Source organism: Schistocerca piceifrons, chromosome 2 (genome assembly GCF_021461385.2).
Source record: "Schistocerca piceifrons isolate TAMUIC-IGC-003096 chromosome 2, iqSchPice1.1, whole genome shotgun sequence".
NCBI lineage: Eukaryota > Metazoa > Arthropoda > Insecta > Orthoptera > Acrididae > Schistocerca > Schistocerca piceifrons.
Window position 1 is genome coordinate 859,347,542 of NC_060139.1, and position 23,107 is coordinate 859,370,648.

At 40.6% G+C, this 23,107-nt stretch overlaps 1 protein-coding gene across 1 annotated transcript in view; it reads right to left on the minus strand.

The window, feature by feature from the left end:
* LOC124777816 (NFX1-type zinc finger-containing protein 1-like) overlaps positions 1–23,107 on the minus strand; it is a 279,974-nt gene that overhangs the window by 145,900 nt on the left and 110,967 nt on the right. The window contains exon 6 of the mRNA XM_047253337.1: positions 13,179–13,322. Within this exon, the coding sequence (XP_047109293.1) occupies positions 13,179–13,322 (144 nt within the window). The remainder of the gene's footprint in view (positions 1–13,178; positions 13,323–23,107) is intronic.

Consider the following 23,107-nt stretch of genomic DNA (forward strand, 5'->3'; position numbering starts at 1 on the left):
ACCTTTATTCGACAGAAGTAATTGATACCAAAAATATTTTCAAATGTTGTATAGATTAATATTATCTATGCTGTTTAACTAAAAGAATTTCATATATGATGTATTATATTTCAGGCTGAAATGTATAAAAAGAAGTTATTTTATTACTTTATTAAAATTGATTTGTAGTAACTCTGTACATACAGTTAAAACTACTTTTCTTTTAGATATATTTGAAATTACAAAATATCTGGTATACTTAAAATTCCTATTATTAATGGCACTATCTGAAAATATTTATTAAATTTATTTCTGGATTCATTTATAGAAGAATGATATAACTTGGTGACGATTCTTCTTTTCTCAAGAACATTTGTAAACTATTTTTGTTTTATAAACTCTTTGGAATATTGTTAGTACTGCAGAACGAGTTAGTGGTGGGTATTCCTCTGATGGAATCAGACGTTTTTAATTTTGGCAATAACAATGTAATTTTTGGTTTTATGGAAGTGGAAATTGTAAAGACAGCATGATATAGAAAAATGTGATAGAATTAAGGAAGGGGGGAAAAAAAGTACAAAAACAGAAATTGCTCAGCAGACTTACTTAATAGTTATCATTTCATTTGGAACCTACAAAGTCAAAAAGTTTCAGCCTCAAGAATCTACCCCTAGATGTGACGGACTGGGGCAAACTATGAGAAAAGAAGATACATAAAAATGTTTATTTTTAAATCTTACTCCTCTCGAAACTTATGAAACGAGCCAATAATTTAGAAGAGTGAAAATCAACTGGTGATGTGAGGGAGGGTAAGATTACAGCATCTTATATCATGCTGTCAGTGCTGACAACTTCAATATGCTTTGCATTAAAAAAGCAGATCACCCTTCTATCCCAGTAATCAATACCACATTGTGTAAGAACTATAAACATTTTCTTTCATTTAACATTACCAACAGATTTCTTCCAACATGTTATTTCTATAATATGGAAAGAACAGATTTCCACTCACCACATAGAAGAGACATCGAGTTATGGTCAGGCACAATGAAAAGAAGAGTCTTGGAAAAAGTAGAAAACACATTCACACAAGCACAATTCACACTTACATGGCCACCATATTCTCCGGGCACTAAGAATGAATATGACAGTGCCCACGTTTATGAGTTGTGCTTGAGTGAATATGTGCGTTTTTCATACTTCTGAAGAAGGATTTTGTCCGAAAGTTGAAATATTTCTAGGAAGGATTTCATTGTGCCTATATGCGACTCATCACCTCATTTATGGGGTAAATAGCGATATATCCTTTCATATTGTTGTTATTCCATCCTGGACTTTCCAGTTTTTGAATATGCTATTTCTGCTGCATACAAAACTTGAAGCTCAGGAATGACTACTGTTGATTACAGTGGGACAAACGCAAAGGAACACTTTGGACATTTTTTTCATGGAGTTAAGTGATTCATGAGGATTTCACAACGCTGTCGTAGGTTTCCCTCAGACTACTTAAAGGTAAGAAGAGAAAACAAAGAATCATTATAGAATCTACAAAACCTGCCAAATAAGTATCTATCTACTGATAAAAAGAACAAAATCATACCTAAGGACACATGCTGGAAACAGTTTCCCTTGCATTGTCAACTGTACTGGGGGTAAGTGTAGGTAGATGTTGAGGATGACGTTTTGTTGGTGGAGTGAAATCCTCTCTGTCTATTTACACATTTATATTTGCAAAAGGACTATCTACTTTGGCAGATTTTGTAGATACATTTATTAGAATAAGATTTATAGCTTTTTACACAAATTTAAAAAAAAAAATTTTAATTTTTAGCATTTGTTATGAGGGTATGGCAGATGGTGAAGAGTAGAGAGCATTAAACAAGGAAATTATTGATAGGGTTTGTAATTAACTATACTATAGCAATGTAGAAAACACATTTGCTGTTGCTAATACGGACAACCATCAGCTATATAAGGGAATTATGACAATTAAGATTAGTGCTGGACTGGGATCTTGGATTTCCTTCTTTATATGAGTGGTTGCCTTAACTGCTTCAGTTATTCAAGCATGACTCACGATCAGACCCAAACTACCATACATTATTGCTCCTGTATCACAACCTGTACTTGTACGCACATTACGTAATTCCCGTTTGAAATAGGACATTTTAACTGAAAATTGCTGCTCAGTATAAGCAGATAAAATTATATTGTAGTAAATGTATGTCTGAAACAATATTGTTCTGCAATATAAACAAGGAGGAAGAACAATTAGTTCCCTTTCCATTCATTAGTAAAAATGAATATCAGATACATGTTTACATGTAGGTTGTGTCGTATTGGTCATGATGCACAGTTGTTACGACACAATTTCCCCAGAGTATGCTGGATGGAGAATACAGGTGCAGCAATTGGACTGGAAGAGAAATTACAGTACACTTCACACAGTCATTTTTTCAGATGTGCCCCCTGTGTTCCCTTTTCTAATGACAGTGTAGTAATCCATTTCTAGACATTCTCCAAGTGGTATTGTTATACCAAAGTGGATCTTCATAATCTTTTATTATCTTTGAACAATATTCTTGAACCTCCAGCTGTGAAAAGTGGTTAAAAACCCACGAGCTTTCAGACAAATGCTCCTTGGACATAGTCACGCGGACTGTGTCATAAGTTTGCTACTATTGTCCTTACATAGCCATGCTATTTCCTAGATAACTATGTAGTGACACTGTTACCACATAAGGTAATGTTTCGATTACAAGACCACCATGCCTGCTTCAAGCTTCCAATGGCTGTGTCTCCAGTTATACTCAGCTGCAGATCACCATCTTTACAGAAGATGTCAGCAATTTTTATCTCACTCACTCCTTTTATAATGCTATCTTAGAAACTGTTTGTCCATTTAATAATAAATATCTTGTCAAATGCAATTCGGTATCCATTTTCCACAGCGTCTACATCTACATCTATACTCTGCAAACCACTGAAGTGTGTGGCAGAGGGTACATCCCACTGCAACAGTTTCTGTTCCATTCATGTATGGAGTGTGGGAACAATGACTGCTTAAATGCATCCATGCATGTTGTAATTAATCTAATCTTGTCCTCATGATCCTTACAGAACAGATATGTACGTGGTTGTAGTATATTCCTAGAATCATCATTTAAAGATGGTTCCTTGAACTATTCTACCACTGATATCTCACAATGCAATAGATAAAAGCACTGTTCAATAATGCACACAGTCTGTTCAACAGAGAACTGTCCACATCCACATGGTATTTTGTATGTCTCTAGCATTCTGAGACATGACTCATATGAGTTATTGAATTTTTACTGAAGGCCTGGGGAATGAGTCAGTTTTGGACCTTTTGAGGAGCTGGCTAATCTTTCATGTTACAGAGCCACAGAATGGCAATTATGCAAGTTTGTCCTTCTCAGGGCCCTTCTGCTTATGTACTCTCAGTGAAGTTGCTAGTGAAATTTGTTGAATGTTGTCTCAGTTCTTCAGGTAAGTTTTCAGCACTTATAATGGTTTCTGCTTGATGCATGAAGGTCCTCAGAATGGAATATTTCTGTGCTTGGAAGAGAGGGGGATGGGGGGATAGCTGGTAGTATGTAGATACCAATCTATGTGGCCAAGACATCCATTGTTTTTTGACAGAAAGAATGTTGAGGAACTTGATTCATATTTATCTAGACTGCGGTCCATGCTTTTGAGCTTAAACCACAGTTATTCTAGTGAGCAGAACATAATGGAGATACAATCACATTAGCAGCTCATGCAAGGTCACTTTATAAACCACCTAAGCTTTCTACTGTCCTTGTAAAACCACGACATTCCTGGGCCATTATTCCTACCACAAAATTCCTATCCCTACAAATGTCCCCACTAGGAAACCTGTTCCACGCATCCAACCACTACAGACAGCTCTCTCCAGCACCAGCCCTGGTAAATCCCACAACATCAAAGACAGGGCAACATTTGAAACAACACATGTTGTTTACCAACTAATGCGTCGACCACAAAGCGTTTTGTGTAGGAATGACCACCACTAAGCCAGCAACATTTGAAACCACACGTTATTTACCAACTGACATGTCCACGACATAGCTTTTTAGGTAGGAATGGCTATAACCAAACCAGCTGAGTGCGTGAATGAACACAGATGAACTTTCTACCTTAGAGATGCCCTTACCTAGTTGCTGAGTGTGCTCTACAGCATGACTAAAGGACTACACTCTTTGGGCCACTTTGTAACACCCCCGATACTAGAGATGGGAATTTATCGTTCAACACATTCTTGTGTCCCATCATCATTGTGGTTCTAACCTCCATTAACAAACCACATTCCCCAATTATTTCTCTATATTTTTTCAATGATGACATTCCCTAAATTATTGGATCATTTTTCCCCCTCTCCCTCTTTCCCCATTTTTATTTTTCGTTTTCCACTCTCCATTTTCATTATCCCCGGTCTCCTTTCATGGTTTAAAAATTCTTCATGACACTACTTATTATTCATCAAATTTCTCTTCCTCTCAGTCCAATGTGTTTTTATTTCTTGTTCCATCCACACATCATCTCTGAATTGAAACTGGCACTATTTTTACCAATGCTATATCTTTGGAATTGTACTGCCCCTTCATCTTTCTCTCTCTCCATCATAACAACAGGCGAGTCCCACACATCCTGGGGTTTGAGTGACCTCTCCCTCTCTCTCAAGCTAATCCTCTTTCCTCCCTAAAGAAGACATTAACAGTTCCAAATGATGGGAACAGTGTTTTCTGTTTTTAAAAGTGTGCATTCGTAGTACAGAAATTTTCATCTGTTGAAGGTACATTCTAGCCAGTTATTTTGTCACCCTGTTGCAGGGAATGAGTGAATATTATTTAAAAGAGTATTGCAATCGGTACGTGTAAATGTTCTGTTCGAAGGGTTGCAGATTGTCTTTCATCTTTACGCGAATCTAGAAGAGCTGATCAACAACCTAGAACTGCTATGAGGTAAGGCCAGTATTACACTATCAAATTTCTTTGTCAAAGACATTTGATGGTGTAATAGGGAACTTTGTCAAATGTCGTCCAATATTTGATCAAATCTAGGGCCTTGCTTAGATTTGATCAAAGGAGTCGCTTGTCTTCTGTTTATCACAATGTGACATGTTACCACATGGAGCACTAGCATTGCTGCATTCTGTCATCTGTAGTGTTTTTATAAACATTGCCGGTAAATACAATTGGTGTTTGCCGACAACTACAAAATTAAGAGAGATGTATGAAGCTGATGAGGCACTTTACAACGTGAGACACGCTGAATACAAAAATAGATTACGAAGATTGGAGACCTGAACTGACCTAACCTAACCCAACCCAACCCTCTCCTGTAGCAAGAATCTGAGTGTTACAGTCAGCCTGCCTTCTGCAGATGTAGCAGTTCTTAAGTGAATATTGTGCTTTGTGATATGAGGCTACACGTCATTGAGCACATACAGAAATGTATTCTCATCCATTCTTAAGTAATTGATGTACGACTTGACATCCTCCACTATAAGCTTACGTAACAAGTTTTGTTTAATGCTTTTATCGTGTCATCGTAAAACCCACAGCTTCACCCAGGTATGTTTCCTTTTTTCCACCCGCTTCTCTTCCGCATGTGCACACAGTGCAATTGTGGTACACGCAACTGCTGCGGTTAACAACAAGTTGCTGTTGTCAGCCAACTTGAACTTTGACGAAAAATATGATGACAGTGTAATACCCCTTCTAGCGCTACGTCAAAGATCTTTGTCAAATATATTTGACGGAATATTTGATCACATCTTTGATCAAATCTTTGACAAAGAAATTTGATAGTGTAATACCGGCCTAAGGTGAATTTGAAGCTAGCTGAATGCTAGTGGGCACAGGACTCAAGGAGCACCATGACCAGCCCATGTAGTTGAACATTTCCAGGAAGCCAGGTGCAGAGACAATGAGGATGTCATCAGAAAAGGGGAAATCCGAGAACTGGGAATTTGGATGGCTGATGGCTCACATTGCCTTTGTGCAGAACACGCTTCAGGAGATGGCGGAGTGTCAGACACTATTAAAGATAGCCAAGTTACAGCCCTCTGAGGTTTGACAGTAACTCAAATAAAATATTAAAGCAAATCTGAATACATCTGCAATCTCACATAAAACGTGGTGCATCCAATGACACAACAATATTTCAATGACTTTAAAAATACAGAACTTAATATTTCACAGTGAATAAACATTTATACAATGTTCATATCATTTGAACAAACAGAATCTCAGATGACAGCACTACACTATAGCTATCATAGCTGAAAGCTACAGATACATATCTATTTTATTTACTGATTTACTATGTCTTTTATACCTGTTTCATTGTGCAAATGTTTGTTAGAACTTTTGTTAGAACATCATATCTGAGCACTTACACAGCAAATGAATACATCCACCTCATTTTTCCCAAACTTGCATTTTTGTTTAATGAATAGGTTTCTATTTTCCCAGCAATTTCATTTAAATGTTGATTGCAAATTCTATTAAAGAAGTGTGCTAATTTAAAAGTGGTCAACAGTATGTTTTAACAGACACCACATCTCTAAAAGAATGCCAAAAGACTCTTCTGACAAGCAGGCCTAAATAACTTTTTAAACTGTATTTAATGACAATTTTTTATCAATTAATTTGAGCGCACTTGCCCAAGAATGCTAGCTTATTTATTAATGAATCAACTATTACTTATATTTATTGTAAAGGGTCCGAAGGTAACTGAATGATCATAACATTTCTTTTATTTGAATATCGTTATAATATATTAGTTTCGAGCAAGAAAGTGATCAATTGAGTCAAATCATGTCTGTAGAGCTTGAGAACAATGTATTTTTGGTGGGGATGGTCTTCAGCTAATGAGAGTTGGACAATGGTAGAACACTGCTGGAGCCACGTGGAGACTGAGACTTTTCAATTGAAGAGCTCAAAGGCACAATTCTGGACACTTTATGTCGAGATCTCCAAGAAGGCAGGCCTGCCTGTGATAATGAGTGGTATTAAACCATGGAGATGTTTGATTCTTGGTGGTGAATGGCCACTACCATACAATTTTTGAAGTGACTTTAGATTTCGACAGTTCTGAATTGCTCCAGAGTTGGACACTCTAACTTTTGCTGCTTGATGTACAGAACTGAGAATCAACAGAGTATGAGTTACTGTTTTTTGTATCATTTGTGAATAATCATGTTGAACTCTGCACTATTTTGAGTTGGTGAATTGTTGTGACTCGCCGATCTTTCAAAGTGCCACTGCGCAGTTACGCGCATCCTCTACATGTGGCGCTGTCTGCCAGCCATGCAGCAGCAGTGCCACCTAAGCGGCCAGCCAGCCAGTGGCCGCTAGACTTGGACTCAGTTATGATTTGACTGTTAAAGTGTACACACATCTTACTCTGTTTACTTGATCTGTGACATTCATATATTGCGTCTTCCTTGAAATAAATTTGTTCAACTTGAAATAATAACAATTGGCGACGAGGTAGTGATTTTTCTTTTCCATCGTTGAGCCACATGTTTCCATGGCTACTTTAGAGCAACTATTGCCAGGTCTCATAGAACAGCAAATGCTTCTCACAAATGCGATTCGTGATTTCGTCGCAGCATCAAATGCGGGGCGTCTCTCGTCGTTGTCTCTACCTACTTTTCCTCCTTACGACGAGACGGCGGAAGACTGGTCTGATTACGAAAAACGTCTTCGACAGCACTTCTTGGCATTTCATGTCACGGACGAACAAACATGTAAGTCTCTGTTCCTTTCATGGATTTCACCCCAAATGTATCGGTTGTTGTCGCAATTGGCTCCTTTGAAAGATCCTGCGTCTTTGTCCTTTGCTGAAATGTGCTCCCTTCTGTCCGTCTATTTTCAAAAGCAAACGCATGTGGTAGCCTCTCGTGTTGCCTTTTATTGTTGTCAAAAACAATCAAATCAATCCTATTGCGCTTGGGCTGCTGAACTTCACGGCCTCAGTCGAAAGTGTCAATTTGTTACTGAAGTTCACAAAGAATCCTACGCAGATTCCATGGTACGGGATGCTATTATCTGATCAGCACCCAACAAAGAAGTTAGGCAACGTGCCCATCAGTTGGCAAATCCGACTCTAGATGAAGTCCTATCCATCGCTCAGTCTTTTGAAATTTCTCACGCTGCTGGAGCGCAAATAGAGGCATGAAGCGACGTCAGGGAAATACAACCTCTGTGCGATGTTGACAAAGCGTGTGGTGTGTCCCCACCTGTCGACGTGGCCACAGTATGCTCCCAAGCGCATCCTTGGCCTAACTGTAAAAAACCTCTCAGAAACTGCAGAAAAACCCCCGGCAACTTCCTTTCTGTCCGCAGGTTTTACGAAACATTCACGAGAAGATTGTCCACAATGTTGGTTTTACGAAACATTCACGAGAAGATTGTCCACAATGTTGGGCCTTGTGCAAAAAAAAAAAAAAAAAAGGGGGGGGTCATGTGTCATCCGTTTGCAAATCCAACCGCATTCATGATGTTCATGAACATGACGCTGATTCTGATTCTGTGTTGTCTGCTAATTGTACTTCTTCCCTTTCAGGGAAGTTATTCCTCACTGTCTGAATACTTGGTCGAGATGTTCGCATGCAGGTGGATACTGGTTCTGCTACCACTATCATCAATTCTCAGACGTATCACCAGTTGGGTTCTCCGTTCCTGTCACCTGTCACTAGGCAATTACGGACTTAACAATAAACAGAAGATTTCTGTCTTGGGACAATTTGATGCTGAGATATCTTACAAATCTGTCATTCACACTGTTCCCATATTTGTGGTCGACCATAGTAACGTGGAGAATCTTTTTGGTTTCAATGCCTTTCGCGTTTTTTGGGTTCTCCATAGATGACTCTGTCAATATCATATCTGATGCTATTCCTTATGCTCAATTGGATTCCTTGTCGACGACATTTGCATCCCTTTTTTGTCCTGGGTTAGGCCGTGCAAACGACTTTGAAGCTCGTATCACGCTCAAACCCACTGCTCGGCCTAAGTTTTTTTGGGCTCGGCCCATTCCTGTGGCCCTTCGTGATCAGGTCAAACGGGAGCTGGATCGTCTCACTGCTTCAGGGGTCTTGCTTCCTGTTACTTCCAGTGAGTGGTCCTCTCCTGTCGTCGTTGCTAAGCCAAATGGTGATATTCGTCTCTGTGGCGATTTCAAAGCCACTGTAAATGCTCAATGCCTCATCGACACTTACCCTATGCCCCGTCCTGAAGAACTGTTCACTAAACTTGCTTGACGCCAGTATTTTTCTAAAATTGACCTGTCAGAAGCTTATCATCAACTTCGTCTCGACGCTGCTTCCCGGCAGTTTCTGGTCCTTAACACGGCTTTCGGCCTCTATCAATACCAACGATTGCCATTCGGGGTTGCCAGCGCTCCTGCTCTCTTTCAGCAATTCTTGGAACAATTATTGCTCGCTGTCCCTGGGTGTATAGATTACCAGGACAACATTGTTGTCACTGGCTCCACCACTGACGAACATCTTCAAAATCTCCGCACACTTTTTCATGTCTTACAGACTGCCGGTCTTAAGTGTAATCTTCAGAAATCAAAATTTTTTCCAGGCATCTATCACGTACTTGGGATTTCAACTCTCTCGGGATGGTATTCGTCCACTTCAGCAAACTGTCGCTGCGATTGATGCCCTTCCTCGCCCTACATCTGGTAAGGAACTGCAGGCCTTCTTGGGGAAAATAGCATACTATCACAAGTTTTTACCGTCTGCTGCTTCGGTGGCTCAGCCGTTGCATCGCCTGTTGCATAAAAACGTGCCTTTTCACTGATCCGCATCATGCGATGCGGCTTTCCAGAAATTGAAGACTATGCTGAAACAGGCCCCGTGCCTGGCCACTTATCGATCTGGCCAACATCTTGTTCTTGCCACGGACGCCTCTCAATACAGGGTCGGTGCAGTCCTTGCGCACAGTTTTTCTGATGGTTCTGAACAACCCATTGCTTATGCCTCCAAAACGCTCACGGATGCCCAACAAAAGTACTCTCAAATTGAAAAAGGAGCTCTGACCATTATTTATGCTCTTCATAAGTTTGGTGTTTTTCTCTATGGATACAAATTTCATCTTGTTACGGATCACAAACCACTTGTTTCAGTGTTTCATCCTTCAACGTCACTTCCCGACAAGGCTGCACACTGCCTCCAGCGTTGGGCTCTTTACTTGTCTCGTTTCAATTATGAGATTCATTTCTGGCCGACAGCTCAACATGCGAATGCTGATGCACTGTCTCGCCTTCCCATGGGTCCTGATCTGGCATTCAATAGGGACAAACTTTTGTGTTTCCAACAGGATGTTGCCGAGCAGCGGGTTGTGGACAGGTTCCCCATCACCAGGGACCGGCTGGTGGCTGCTACAGGTTCTGACCCTACCCTCTCCTGGGTTCTATGCTGTATTCAGAAGGGTTGGCCAGATCGTCCGTTTGCTAAGACTTCTGATCCGTTGCGGAACTACTATGCTTTGCGTTACCGCCTCATGGCTAGGGCTGGTGTTATCCTCCTTTCCACCGACAATGCTTCACCGCATGTTGTGGTACCTGCGTCTCTGCATGCTTCGGTCTTGTGCCTCCTTCACCAAGGGCACTGGGGTGTGTCTCACACAAAATCTCTGGTGTGCTGTCATGTGTACTGGCCCGGCATCAACTCTGAAACCGCACACATGGTCGCTACCTGTGGCCCTTGTGCGTCACAGGCCACCGCCCCGAAGTCATCTTTGTAACCGTGGCCTTCGCCTGAGAAGCCCTGGGAGCGTATTCATGCTGACTTCGCAGGACCTTTTTTAGGTACTTATTGGCTTCTCGTTATTGACACCGACTCTAACTTTCCTTTCATTGTCCGTTGCACGTCGCCTACCACCGCGGCAACCACCAATGCTCTAGCTCGAATTTTCTATTTGGAAGGCCTTCCCTCTACTCTTGTTACTGATAATGGTCCGCAATTTGCCTCTTCCGATTTTGCGGATTTTTGGGCCCGTCACGGCGTCATGCATGTCATGGCCCCTCCGTTCCATCCACAGTCAAACGGTGAGGCTGAACAATTGGTCCGCACATTTAAGGCTCAAATGAGGAAACTCCTGACTTCTTCTGCTGATGATATGCTTCTCCAATTTCTGGCTTCTTACCGTTTCACCCCCATGGGCGACCACAGCCCGGCTGACCTGTGGCCGACAGCCCCGCACACTACTTCATCTTCTGCGACCTTCCACCTCATGGCCGCGGGTGCCTTCGCTTGGCCGGTTCACCGCCGACGACCTTGTATGGGTACGGGGAATGGCAGGCGGCCAAAATGGAGTCCTGGCTGCATCTTATGACACCGTGGCCAACGCCTGTATGAAATCCAGATGGACACGGGTGTTGTAGTGTGTCATTCGGACATGACCGGCTTCGGCCTCGTGTGCCGGCAACGCCTGTTCCGGATGCCACTACAACATCTTCGGCTCTACCTGACGCTCGGGATACTGGAATCTCTCATTACTCACGACGCAGTACTCTCACCATCATATCGGTGCCAGCACAAGAACTGACGCCACCAGGAGATGTGCCCATGCAGGAACCAGATGACAATCATCTGTCGGAGCAACTCTACTCGCCTCCTCCTCCTACGGACACGGACACATCGCCCGTGTATCCTGTTATAACAACCGGACTTGCCGCAACGGGCAGATTGGTGCACGGGGCCCCAGCAGATTCGACCCCCATGTCTCCTGTCATCTCGACCCATTATCATCGAGCACACTTCCGTCCGTACGAAAAGCCTCCTCCTCGAGACTTTACGGCCAGTCAAACAACACCTATGGACGTTAGCAATCTACAGGCCACCTCCATCAAGACCTGTGCAAAAGATTCGAAAGGGGGAAAAGTGTTGTGACTCGCCGATCTTTTAAAGTGCCGCCACGCAGTTACGTGCGTCCTCTACATGCGGCGCTGTCTGCCAGCCATGCAGCAGCAGCGCCACCTAAGCGGCCAGCCAGCCAGCGGCCGCTAGGCTTGGACTCAGTTATGATTTGACTGTTAAAGTGTACACACATCTTACTCTGTTTACTTGATCTGTGACTTTCATGTATTGCGTCTTCCTTGAAATATATTTGTTAAACTTGAAGTTATAACATGAATATTTTGTGTTTTGAGATTATGAAAAGGACTTAGTTTTGCAAGTCTTTGATGACTTTTTAGTTTGGCGATTTTGCTACCATTCTCATATTGCTCTCAACATAACTTTACTGCATTAGGTAAGGGTATTTTCTATCCAAATTTTAACTGGATATTGTAGGACCACTGCCCTTTTATTTGAGATGTCTTTTCTTGACTATACATTATTCAATGTAATTCTCTGTTGTCTTTATCAATTACAGATGTTAGAGTAGAACACATGTTATTAAATTATTCATTTATCTTTTATTTTATATTTCTATGTATTTTATTAAGTCGCAATTCTAGCCAATGGAAACACTACTTGACTGCAGGATCACAGCTACATGTTAATTTCCAGCAAATTAGCTGTGGAGCTAGAAAGTAGATATATGCAGCTCGACTCTATGGCTACATCAAGCTATTCTTTTTAAACAGAGCCATGCACAGCCCCAGCACCATAAGTACAAGCAATATCAGGCAAAGTCGTAACAGGTTTACTCATATGGGATGTTGTTTAGAAGAGCAACTACTCAGCAGTAACTGTCAGGTAATGTCACAGTCTGAATGTATCGTTCAAAGAAGCTTCTTCTAAAGTAATTGAGAAGGCAAATAGAAGGGAAGAGACTAGAAAAATCAAAATAACACTCTATAAACACTATCTCCTGACCTTCAGCATAACATAACTTTTTTCTATTTATGTCTCTGTTTCATTGCTCTATAACATTGCTTATTGTGACTATTCTTTCTGTGGCTCTTTGGATGTTCTCGCCATAGGTGAATGACTCAAGCTACAACAATATTTTTCTGCAAGGCATATCTTGATTCTGATATTACTAACAAGAACATGAATTTCATTTAACTTAAATGATCTGGAGCTTTCATTTATATCTGATTTTATTTTAACCACGTGCTGTACACGAAACTGCCAAACAGAACATCTCCCACAAAATATCAGAAACAAATTATTCATAATAACTTACTTTCCTCAAGTAGAACATCTGTCCTGAATAAGTTGTAAGGATAGTAATTTCACTTTCTTCATATCCTTGAAGCAAAAGGTATCTGCAAAGAGCTATCAGGAATTCAGCTTCAAATAAATTTCGACGGCTGACAGTTTCAGACACCTGAAATATCATAACAAATAATGACAAAAGATGGTGACACACTGACAATGGTCATTCTATGATATATAAAAACAGTGAAAGATATACAGACAAATTTTCAGTGTAACAAGTACAAATCAGCCTACAACAGGAAACTCTTGTAATTTTCTTCAAAACTTTCTTGAAGCACATATATAAAAAAAATGTAACATACAGTGAAGTCTTTCATGAGTTTTCTTACTACTGGTCAACCTTCCACATCTTACGGTTGTGGTCCATAAAACTATTTCGTTCCCAACATTTAATCCAGATACATCTTGTGAGGTTCTCCAGTTTCTGCTGAGTACTGGCATTTCAGCACAACCATGAGCACCAATGAAGATGTCCAATGCAAGGGAATATTGGAAAATATGTCAGGAACAAAAAAGGATCATGGACCACAAACATACAACCTAAAAGGTCCACCAGCACCTAAAATTGTAGCACTCTGACCCCCTGCCCAAATCCTCACCCCCCTTTAAAAAAAAAAATACACAGAAGGATATGGCAGAAGCAGTAACGGAACTAGTATGGCTACTTGACTAATGAGTCAACCACGAAAAGTTAACAGGAGAGAAGAAAATGGATGGTAGTTACTGATTATTGCTACTGAATATAAAACACAGTCAACATCTATATCGGATATGTGCACAGACAAAGTAATGTAGCTGTGCAAACACACTGTTAACAGATGGATGTCAAGCAGGCGTTAACACAGGCTATACTGTATTGGTAGCACTATTGCTGACAAAGTTATGCTTTCAGCTGCCACCTTGGACACACTAACAAAGCAGAAAGTTATGTTTTTATATTTTTCTGTGTTTCTTCATAGTTTAATTCTTAAATTCCTTGCGTATTTTTGTATTTAAAAGGTGTAATTTTGTGTTTACCCTCACTTCAGGGTGAGTGGCAGGTGGTAACAAGTTTGCATCACTCGAGACAGTCATTGTGGGGGCTGGCCCTCTGTCCTTGCTCTTACACTCTGTGAGTGGACAGGTGCGTGCTCCTTCAGCAGGGCCTGAGAAGGCACATGGGGGGAGGAATTAGCTAGTTTTTGGGAGCTCCAATGTTAGGTGCATTAAGGAGGTCCTTAAGCAAATAGTGTCCAGGGCTGGGAAAAATCAAATGTGCAGTCGTTATGCCTGCCATGGGGCTTTACCAGAGATGTGAAGGGGGCTCTGCCTGCAGCTACTGAATGTATAGGGTCCAGTCTTCTGCAAGTTGTGGCTCACCTCAGCTCCACTGACATCTGTCACTAGGGTTCTGCAGCCTCAGTTCATATAAGCAGCTGTTGCAAATGGTGAAGATTGCTGGCCTTGCACACATGGTACAAGCACAGCTAACAATTTGAAGCATGCAGAATTGACTAGGGTCCTTTGGTTTGGAGCTGAGTGGAGGGTCTCATCCCAAGGCTTCACTGATTCTGTGACAGCTGTGGCTGCAGATTTCTGGGCTTACATTACGGGGTAGGACAGAGGTGCACTACACAAAGTAGCTACTCAGGTAGTAGAGTACTTGTGGAGTGCATATGGTCTTCTCTGAAGAATGTTCACCAGCCAATGCAGAGAGCAAAATCATATTGCGTGCAAAGTAAAGAAACTTCGACCGTCAAAATTTAAACAGTAAATCATTTAAGTAATCGTGACAAATTTCCTGAATTTACTGCACTCCAGTAAAGTTGTAGCACTCAAATTAATCTCAGAACCAAGAGCTGGATAAAACCTGGAGTACAAAGCTCTGAAATATTTATCGAGGCATTGAAAAGATGGTGGGGGGGGGGGGGGGGGGGTGTTCATAGCAGTCTACACACAAATATTGTCTCTACTGGGAACTTATCTGGACGCATGTCAGAAGTCTAGATAAACTCAAGTTAATTTTCTTATGTTTTTACTGGCCACCCAACTTCATCATATTGTCTTTTGAATCATTCAAAGAAAGTATATGCTCACTAGCTTGGAAATCCCCAGATCATGAAATATTAGTTGGAGGTGACTTTAATTTACTGAGTATAGATGGGTACATCTCTGGGTTCACTGCACGTGGTATGGAGAACCAGCCCTGAAAGTGCTTTCTTACACAATTTCGGAATATTATTTTAAGCAGCTAGTCTGACAGCCCACCTACAATGAAAATATTTTACACCTTGCAGGTACAAACACGGCTGACATTATCGATGGTGTCAGCATAGAGACAGATCACAATGCATTCATATCGGCAATGGCTAATAAAGTTAGTAAATTATTCAAGAGATCTAGGAGATTATTTTTGCTAGAAGAGCAGATAACCAGTTATTAGCATCATACTTAGACAATGAATGGACATTTAATTCCAGTGTGATGAAGATAGAGGAATTATGGGTGAAGTTTAAAGGTACTGAAGTTGCTGTCTGAAGAATTATGAGCCAAGTAAGTGGATGGATGGAGAAGACCCACCTCACTCAGTTTAAAACAGAATGCAAAAATGATGACAGGTAAAAGTTGTTGGAAATTCACGTGTCTGAAAAAAGATCTATGCATGAAACATACAACTACTATCGTCATACCTGAGCAAAAGATCTTCCTGCGAATCTGACAAAATTTCAGTTATAGGTAAAATCGTTAAGACAGTCAACGGCTTCTATCCAGTCACTCACATTAACCAGTCTGGTGAGGCAATAGAAGACAGCAAAATGAAAGACAAACTTTTAAATTTTATATTTAAGAAATTATTCATGCACAAGGACATGATTGTACAAACATTCCGATGTTTAACCGTCACACAGATTCCCGTATGAAGGAAGCAATAAAAGGCATCCCTGGTTTAGAAAAGCAACTGAAAGAGTTAAAGATAAGTATGTCACTGGGTCTGGATGGTACCCCAATTCGACATTGGCCCTTTACTTAGCTTGCTTTTATCACAAGTATCTCCCCCAACACAAAGCCCCAAGTGACTGGAAGAAACACCGGTGACATACATAAGAAGGGTTAAAGGAATGGGCCCACAAAATTACACACCAATATCCTCAACACCGGTATGCTGAAGAATTCTCTAACATATCATCAGTTCGAAGTAAGCTCCTGTCCACAAATCAGCACGGATTTAGAAAACATCACTTGCGTGAAACCCAGCTCACCTTTTTCTCACATGATATCCTGCGAACCATGGATGAATTGCAACTGGTAGATTCCATATTCCTTGATTTCCAGAAAGTGTATGACATGTCACCCACAGTAGAATTTTAATGACGATAAGAGCATACGCAAAAGCTTCCCATGTGAGTGGCTCGAAGACTTCTTAAGTAATAAAACCCAGTATGTTGTCCTTGACAGCTAGTGTTCACCAAAGATAAGGGTATTGTCAGAGAAATATGACAGTACCACTCTTAGGTTGATTGGTTGGGTTGGGGAAGGACACCAGACAGCGTGGTCATCGGTCTCATCGGATTAGGGAAGGATTGGGAAGGAAGTCGGCCGTGCCCTTTCAGAGGAACCATCCCGGCATTTGCCTGGAGCGATTTCGGGAAATCACGGAAAACCTAAATCAGGATGGCCGGACGCGGGATTGAGCCGTTGTCCTCCCGAATGCGAGTCCAGTGTCTAACCACTGCGCCATCCCGCTCGGTGTTAGTACCACTCTTAGCCTGGACATCCATTAGGTACATATTCGGCCAACAAACAGGTTGTTTTCACGGTTGTACAACTGCGGCCAACTGATGAAGCTTGTCCATTACAGTTGAGTAACATCCGACATACAGTTGACAACCAGTCAGCCACAAGGCAACTGAACTGAAGACTTACCTGATGAGATGATTCCCACTGTCTGAGTGTAAACCATTGCTAACTACTTTCAACAAGTGTCTTTCTAAGGTTTGACAAGTGATGGAATGTGTTTGGAATAATGGTTAGTGGATGGAGACTGCTACAAAAAAATAGTGAAATTGGTAAGCCTAATAATGCCGACATTATAGTCAAATGTATATGCTGGGTACACAACATCATAAATGACAAGGAGGGGAAAGAAACAGCAGAGCTGTGTTTGGTTGCCAGCTAACACAATCAACAAGAAGAAACACTTCTAAGAGTGAGAACAGCGGTGTCAGTGCAGTATATTCCATCCAATATAATTTTATGGTGTTGTTTTGCTCAGGGAAGGAGCACAAATGAAAGTAGTTTCAGTACTTCACAGTATACCAATTACTAGGGCCCGGATTTTAATGACAAGTCATATTTTTTTCTGAACTATAGGGTGAATTTTAGAACAATTTATACACAAATCTAGGCATTTTAGTGCCGAAAAATGTATTTTGATTGTGCATATAAAGTCATATTTCAACAAATTTTAGTAATAGGTCATATTGCAGCTAACTTTTAATGTAATAGGTCACATTTCTGTCAACTTTTGCCAAAAATGCATATACCGTTTTTCTCGTATCTTACAGGACGCACGAATTACCTTCAATGCCCCTCCCACCTAAACCTGTTCTTACACAATGGGGTTCTTGGTTTAATGCTGCTGAGTATTACTGCACCAACTACACCCAAATAAAGACAATCTTCTGTGAGCTTGATAGCGATGAATCAAGTGCTATCAAAATTCTGAAAGAAGTTTTAACAGATACATTGTCTCGAAACTTGGCATACATCAACACCAATTTTTCAGTGATATCAAAAGCCATCAAACAACTGGAAGCTGTTGGCACTCAGCTATCTGAGGCCCTGAATACTGTGCAACATGTACAGAGTGAGCTGGGTCGAGCTCGTGGTCATGTTGCTGACAAAGTGAAAACCAAATTGCAAAGTGTTCTCCAACGGAATCCTGGATATTCTACACCGTGCAAAACTAGTTACAGTCTTTCAGGGAATGCCGCAACATTTTAAGGTACTGAAACAAAGCTGAACTCCAGTGACCTGGCTGCCTTCAATTATGCTCCAGTGACGTCTTGTGAAGTGGAGAGGAGACGAGCTTTTCCAGGTGCAAAACTATCCCCGGCGACAACCGTAGATCTTTGACCACGGAAAACCTGAAAATGCATCTTGTGATCCAGTGCAACTTTGCAGATACTGAAGACTGACATATGGTATTAAATAATTTGAAACACTTTAAATACTATGCAGAAATAAAAACATTGTTTTATGTTCCAATATATGATCTTTTCACTGTACTTTGAGTTTAGAAAATAAAGCACTCAGACATTCAAAAAAATAGGTGCAAATTAGCCACAAACCCTACAGAAAGAAAGAAAGAACTATACTTACAATATTTTGAGAAGTGAATTTTGTATTACTTCATGGTGAATAAAAAATTAAATAAACAAACAAGAATGCTTTAAATAAACTTCTATTAATAAACTTCTATTAAGTCATATTTTATTTTTTAAGGTCATATTTATGTACGTTTTAGGTCATAAATGCTTGCATATTTCACTGTTTTTTAGGTAATTACGAGGGCGGTTCAGAAAGTAACCTCCGATTGGTCACAGTGCCGGTTGTGGGGGGAGTAGTGACGCCATCTGTGCGTTCACGCACTCAACAGGTCAGTCGGCATCAAGCCGTGGTCGAGTGAACGTCGTACCTGCGCTAGTTTAGTTTTTGTGGCAGTTTGAAATGTGTGCTGCAATAGAAAACCCCGCCAAATGTGAAGTGCGTGCTGTCATAAGGTTTTTTTACAGCCAAAGGATATTCTGCAGCAGCTATTCATTGTGAGCTTTGTGCCGTGTACGGACCAAGAGTTATGAGTGAAGGAGCTGTCCGTGAATGGGTACGTTTATTTAAAAGTGGACGAGAAAACGTTCATGATGAAGAGAGGAGTGGTAGACCATCATTGCTGACTGACGAACTCGTTCAGACAGTTGATGCAAAAGTTCGTGAAAATCGATGTTTCTCAATGTCGGAGTTGTCTACTGGTTTTCCACAGATTTCTAAGACTCTCTTGTACGAGATAGTGACAGCAAGATTGGGTTACCGTAAGTTCTGTGCACGATGGGTGCCCAAAATTCTTACCGACCACCACAAAACTCAATGAATGGCCTCTGCATTAGACTTTCTGTCACGTTATGAGGACGAAGGAGAGCCATTGTTAAACAGAATCGTGACCGGTGACGAAACCTGGATTAAGCACGTGAACCCTGAGACAAAAGAACATTCAAAGATGTGGACACATTCAAATTCGCCTACCAAACCAAGAAAAGCCTCGCAAGATTTTTCTGCCAGAAAATTGATGGCAACGGTGTTTTGGGATGCCAAAGGGGTGTTGTTGGTTGAATTCATGGAACGTGGTACGACCATTAATCAAGACGTGTACTGTGAAACAATAAAAAAGTTACGACGGGCTATACAGAACAAACGCCGTGGTATGCTGATTTCCGGTATCGTTTTTTTGCACGATAACGCCCGTCCTCACTCTGCTCACAGAACAACGGCCCTTCTTGAGTCCTTCAAGTGGGACGTTATCAACCATCCACCTTACAGCCCAGACCTGGCGCCAAGTGATTATCACCTCTTCATGCATTTGAAGAAATGGCTCGGGTCACAGCGGTTTGATGACGACGAAGAGCTCAAAGATGCGGTCACAGGCTGGCTCCAGGCACAAGCGGGTGATTTTTATGCAGACGGAATTTCAAAGCTTGTGAAGAGATACGATAAGTGCCTCAATCGCTATGGAGACTATGTAGAAAAATAGTGCAAAGATGTAGTTGTAAGATGTATATATTAAAATATTTTTATTTAACTTGGTGTATTTTTTTTAAATCAACCGGAGGTTACTTTCTGAACGGCCCTCGTAAAATCCGGGCCCTACTAATTACATAGAGTGAACACCTGGTTGAAGGTTTTCTTTCTAACAAATGATTAAACAGACTTACTGAACATACACTGTTCATCACACATCACATATTCAATAATCCTGATCACAAATTATTGTGTTTTTAGCCATGTTATGACTAATGTTTCCACTTGGCTTCCAGACTCATGTCCTCTGCAGCGTTCAACCATAGTTTCCTATGTAAGTAATGGTGGTGACACCTCTTGTTTTGCATATCTCACAGTGACCTGTGCTCAATCAAACTGCGAAGCACACCCAATCACAAGTAACAACAGGTGCTTGCTTGTAACACTATGTCTGACCAGTCCCATTTCACTGGGATCCATCTGACAGCTGGCCATTTACAGGCATATGTGACTAAATTGATGCCCAGTGGATGTTGGACAATGTTGCATGTCTTGGGATTAATCAGCTGTTGAACTAGTCAGACGAATACAGTTCCAGTAGATGCTCAGCCTTATTCTCTCTATATATATACAAAAGGTCAGACAGGCAGCATGAGCAGCAATCTGCGGCTGTTTGCTGATGATGTTGTGGTTTATGGGAAGATATCGTTGAGTGATAGGAGGAGGATATGAGGTGACTTGGATGAAATTTCTAGTTGGTGTAATGAATGACAGCTTGCTCTACATGTAGAAAAATGCAAGTTAATGCACATGAGTAGGCAAAACCATCCCATAATGTTTGAAAACAGCGTTCAAAGTGTATTGCTTGACACAGCCACGTCAATTAAATATCTAGGTGTAATGCTGCAAAGTAGTATGAAGTGCAATGAGCATGTAAGTATGGTACTTCTGTTGGGGGTTCAGGAATGCATGCCGTTACAATTAGCTCTAACTCAACCGTTGAATATCTTCTAGAGGATTCACTGGATGAATTATTAAATGAATCTCAGGTCCAAATGAGTTGCTTTTCACAGCACCTGATGTGGAAAGTTATTTGTGAATCTATAGCAGAGTTCAAACAATTAATTTACCAAACAGCTCTTTCCATAAAATGTGCACTCTGTGCTTCATAAATTCATTAGAATTCACTGTACACTGCTTGTGACAGCTAAAACGTGCTATAGTTACTTTGTTGTGTGAGGACAGTCTTTTAAATATTTTGAGAACTTTCTGGTACTAGCTGTCATTGTTCTCCTAATACAATCTGTCATTCTTCTATTAATACATTATGTATAGGATTGTATAAAAAGCAACTACAGCATCTTATGGTCCCTGCAGATTACCTACCCTTACTAGCATATCCACAATACTATTTCAGTTAGTTGCGATAGCTATTTTGAAGTTTTAACACTACTGGACTTCCTGAATGGTACAATGCATAAAATAAGGGAAAAGAGAACCGTTCACCTTTAGCAGACTGATGTGTGGTGAATACAAACATGTAACAGAAAATAGAACTCTCTACCTTTTGAGCTCTGGTTCTTCCTCAAGTACAAAATACGCCCATTCACACAAGCCTACACATACATCCTAATGCACACTACTGCAGCCACGGTTTCCCTCTCATGCTTGTGTCTGAGTGAACTGTCCTTCCTTTTTAACCTTCCCCATCCAATTCCTTCCTCCACCTCAGGAAGAAACTATTCTGTCCTTCCTTTTTAACCTTCCCCATCCAATTCCTTCCTCCACCTCAGGAAGAAACTATTAGTTCTGAAAGACAGGTTGAGACACTTCTAATTTTATATCTATCAACAGTACTGTGCAATTCGCTTCCCGAAGACAAGTCCTTGCTGACAATTCTGTCCCAAATTTATTAATATGGATCTTAAGGCTTAATACTAATTGCTATGAACCACTTGCAGGTCTGTTCGGTTATCAAATGAGCTGAATTTTTAAAGTTAGAGTTCAAAGATTTCAGTTTCTGAACAGTGTTTTAAATTTGTTGGAAGGTCATTTTGTGGCTTAGAAATAATAGTCGGCCCAGTATCGTTCCTTGTGGTACTCTACACATTACGTTCCCACATTCAAAGGTTAGCTTCACGCCTCTGACACTGTCTATTAATCAGACCCACAGATTTCTGTTATGAAGGTAAGAGTCCGTCCATGGAAGAGGGATGTCATTAATGCCAAAACACTTCAGTCTGCTAAGTAGGCCAAAGGCTTTATCACGGTTACAGAATATAACAATATGTTAATTTCCTTATTTAGTTTTGCTAGCACTGTATTGCTGTACGTGGAGAATCCTTTACAAGAGTGAGAAACTAAGAGGCACAGGTAATAAGCTCTGCTTAGTTAAATGAGTCGGTGTAGTATTCTGTCATAGGGGGGCACTTTCTGAAACACTTTTGAGAAGAATGGAAGGAACTTTCTGTAAGTCAAGATGGTGCTGATAGGAAAGTGTAGTAACATTTTGCTCTTTTCAAAACAGTAAAAAACAAACAGCTTTTTGTGTAGAGAATATGAAAAGCGAGTGATGAAGGGTATTTTGTGTCAAGCGCAGTTACTGGTTGCAAGAAAAGTGCACGAAAGTGAACCTAAAATTCATCAGTGATGATATTCCATGGACATACTACATTTGTTTACGAGTTGAAACAGCTGATCTTGTAAGTACAGTGGACTCAAAAAACGAAATTATAAAGTTGCTGCTAAAGGACACTGAGGCATTAAATATCAAAATAGTGACTATAAAAAAAGAAAAGGATAGATTAATATGGGAAAAACAGGCCTGCACTTGTGAAACGGAAATAAAAGAAGATACCAAAAATGAAATTATAAAGCAGCTACACAAGGACATTGAAGCAATGAAAACTGAATTACTGACTACAAAGAAAGAAAATGATAGATTAACTCAAGAAAAACATTTCTGTGTGTGTGATAGCCATCAAACAGAAACAAGCGAAATCTGAAAAACACCAGCAAAGTATGAAACAAAACCTTCAAAATATACATGGTGTGTGAAATGTGATCAAAAACCCACCCACTGGACTATTTGTAAACATATATAAATGGGAAACAGTGTCCTAC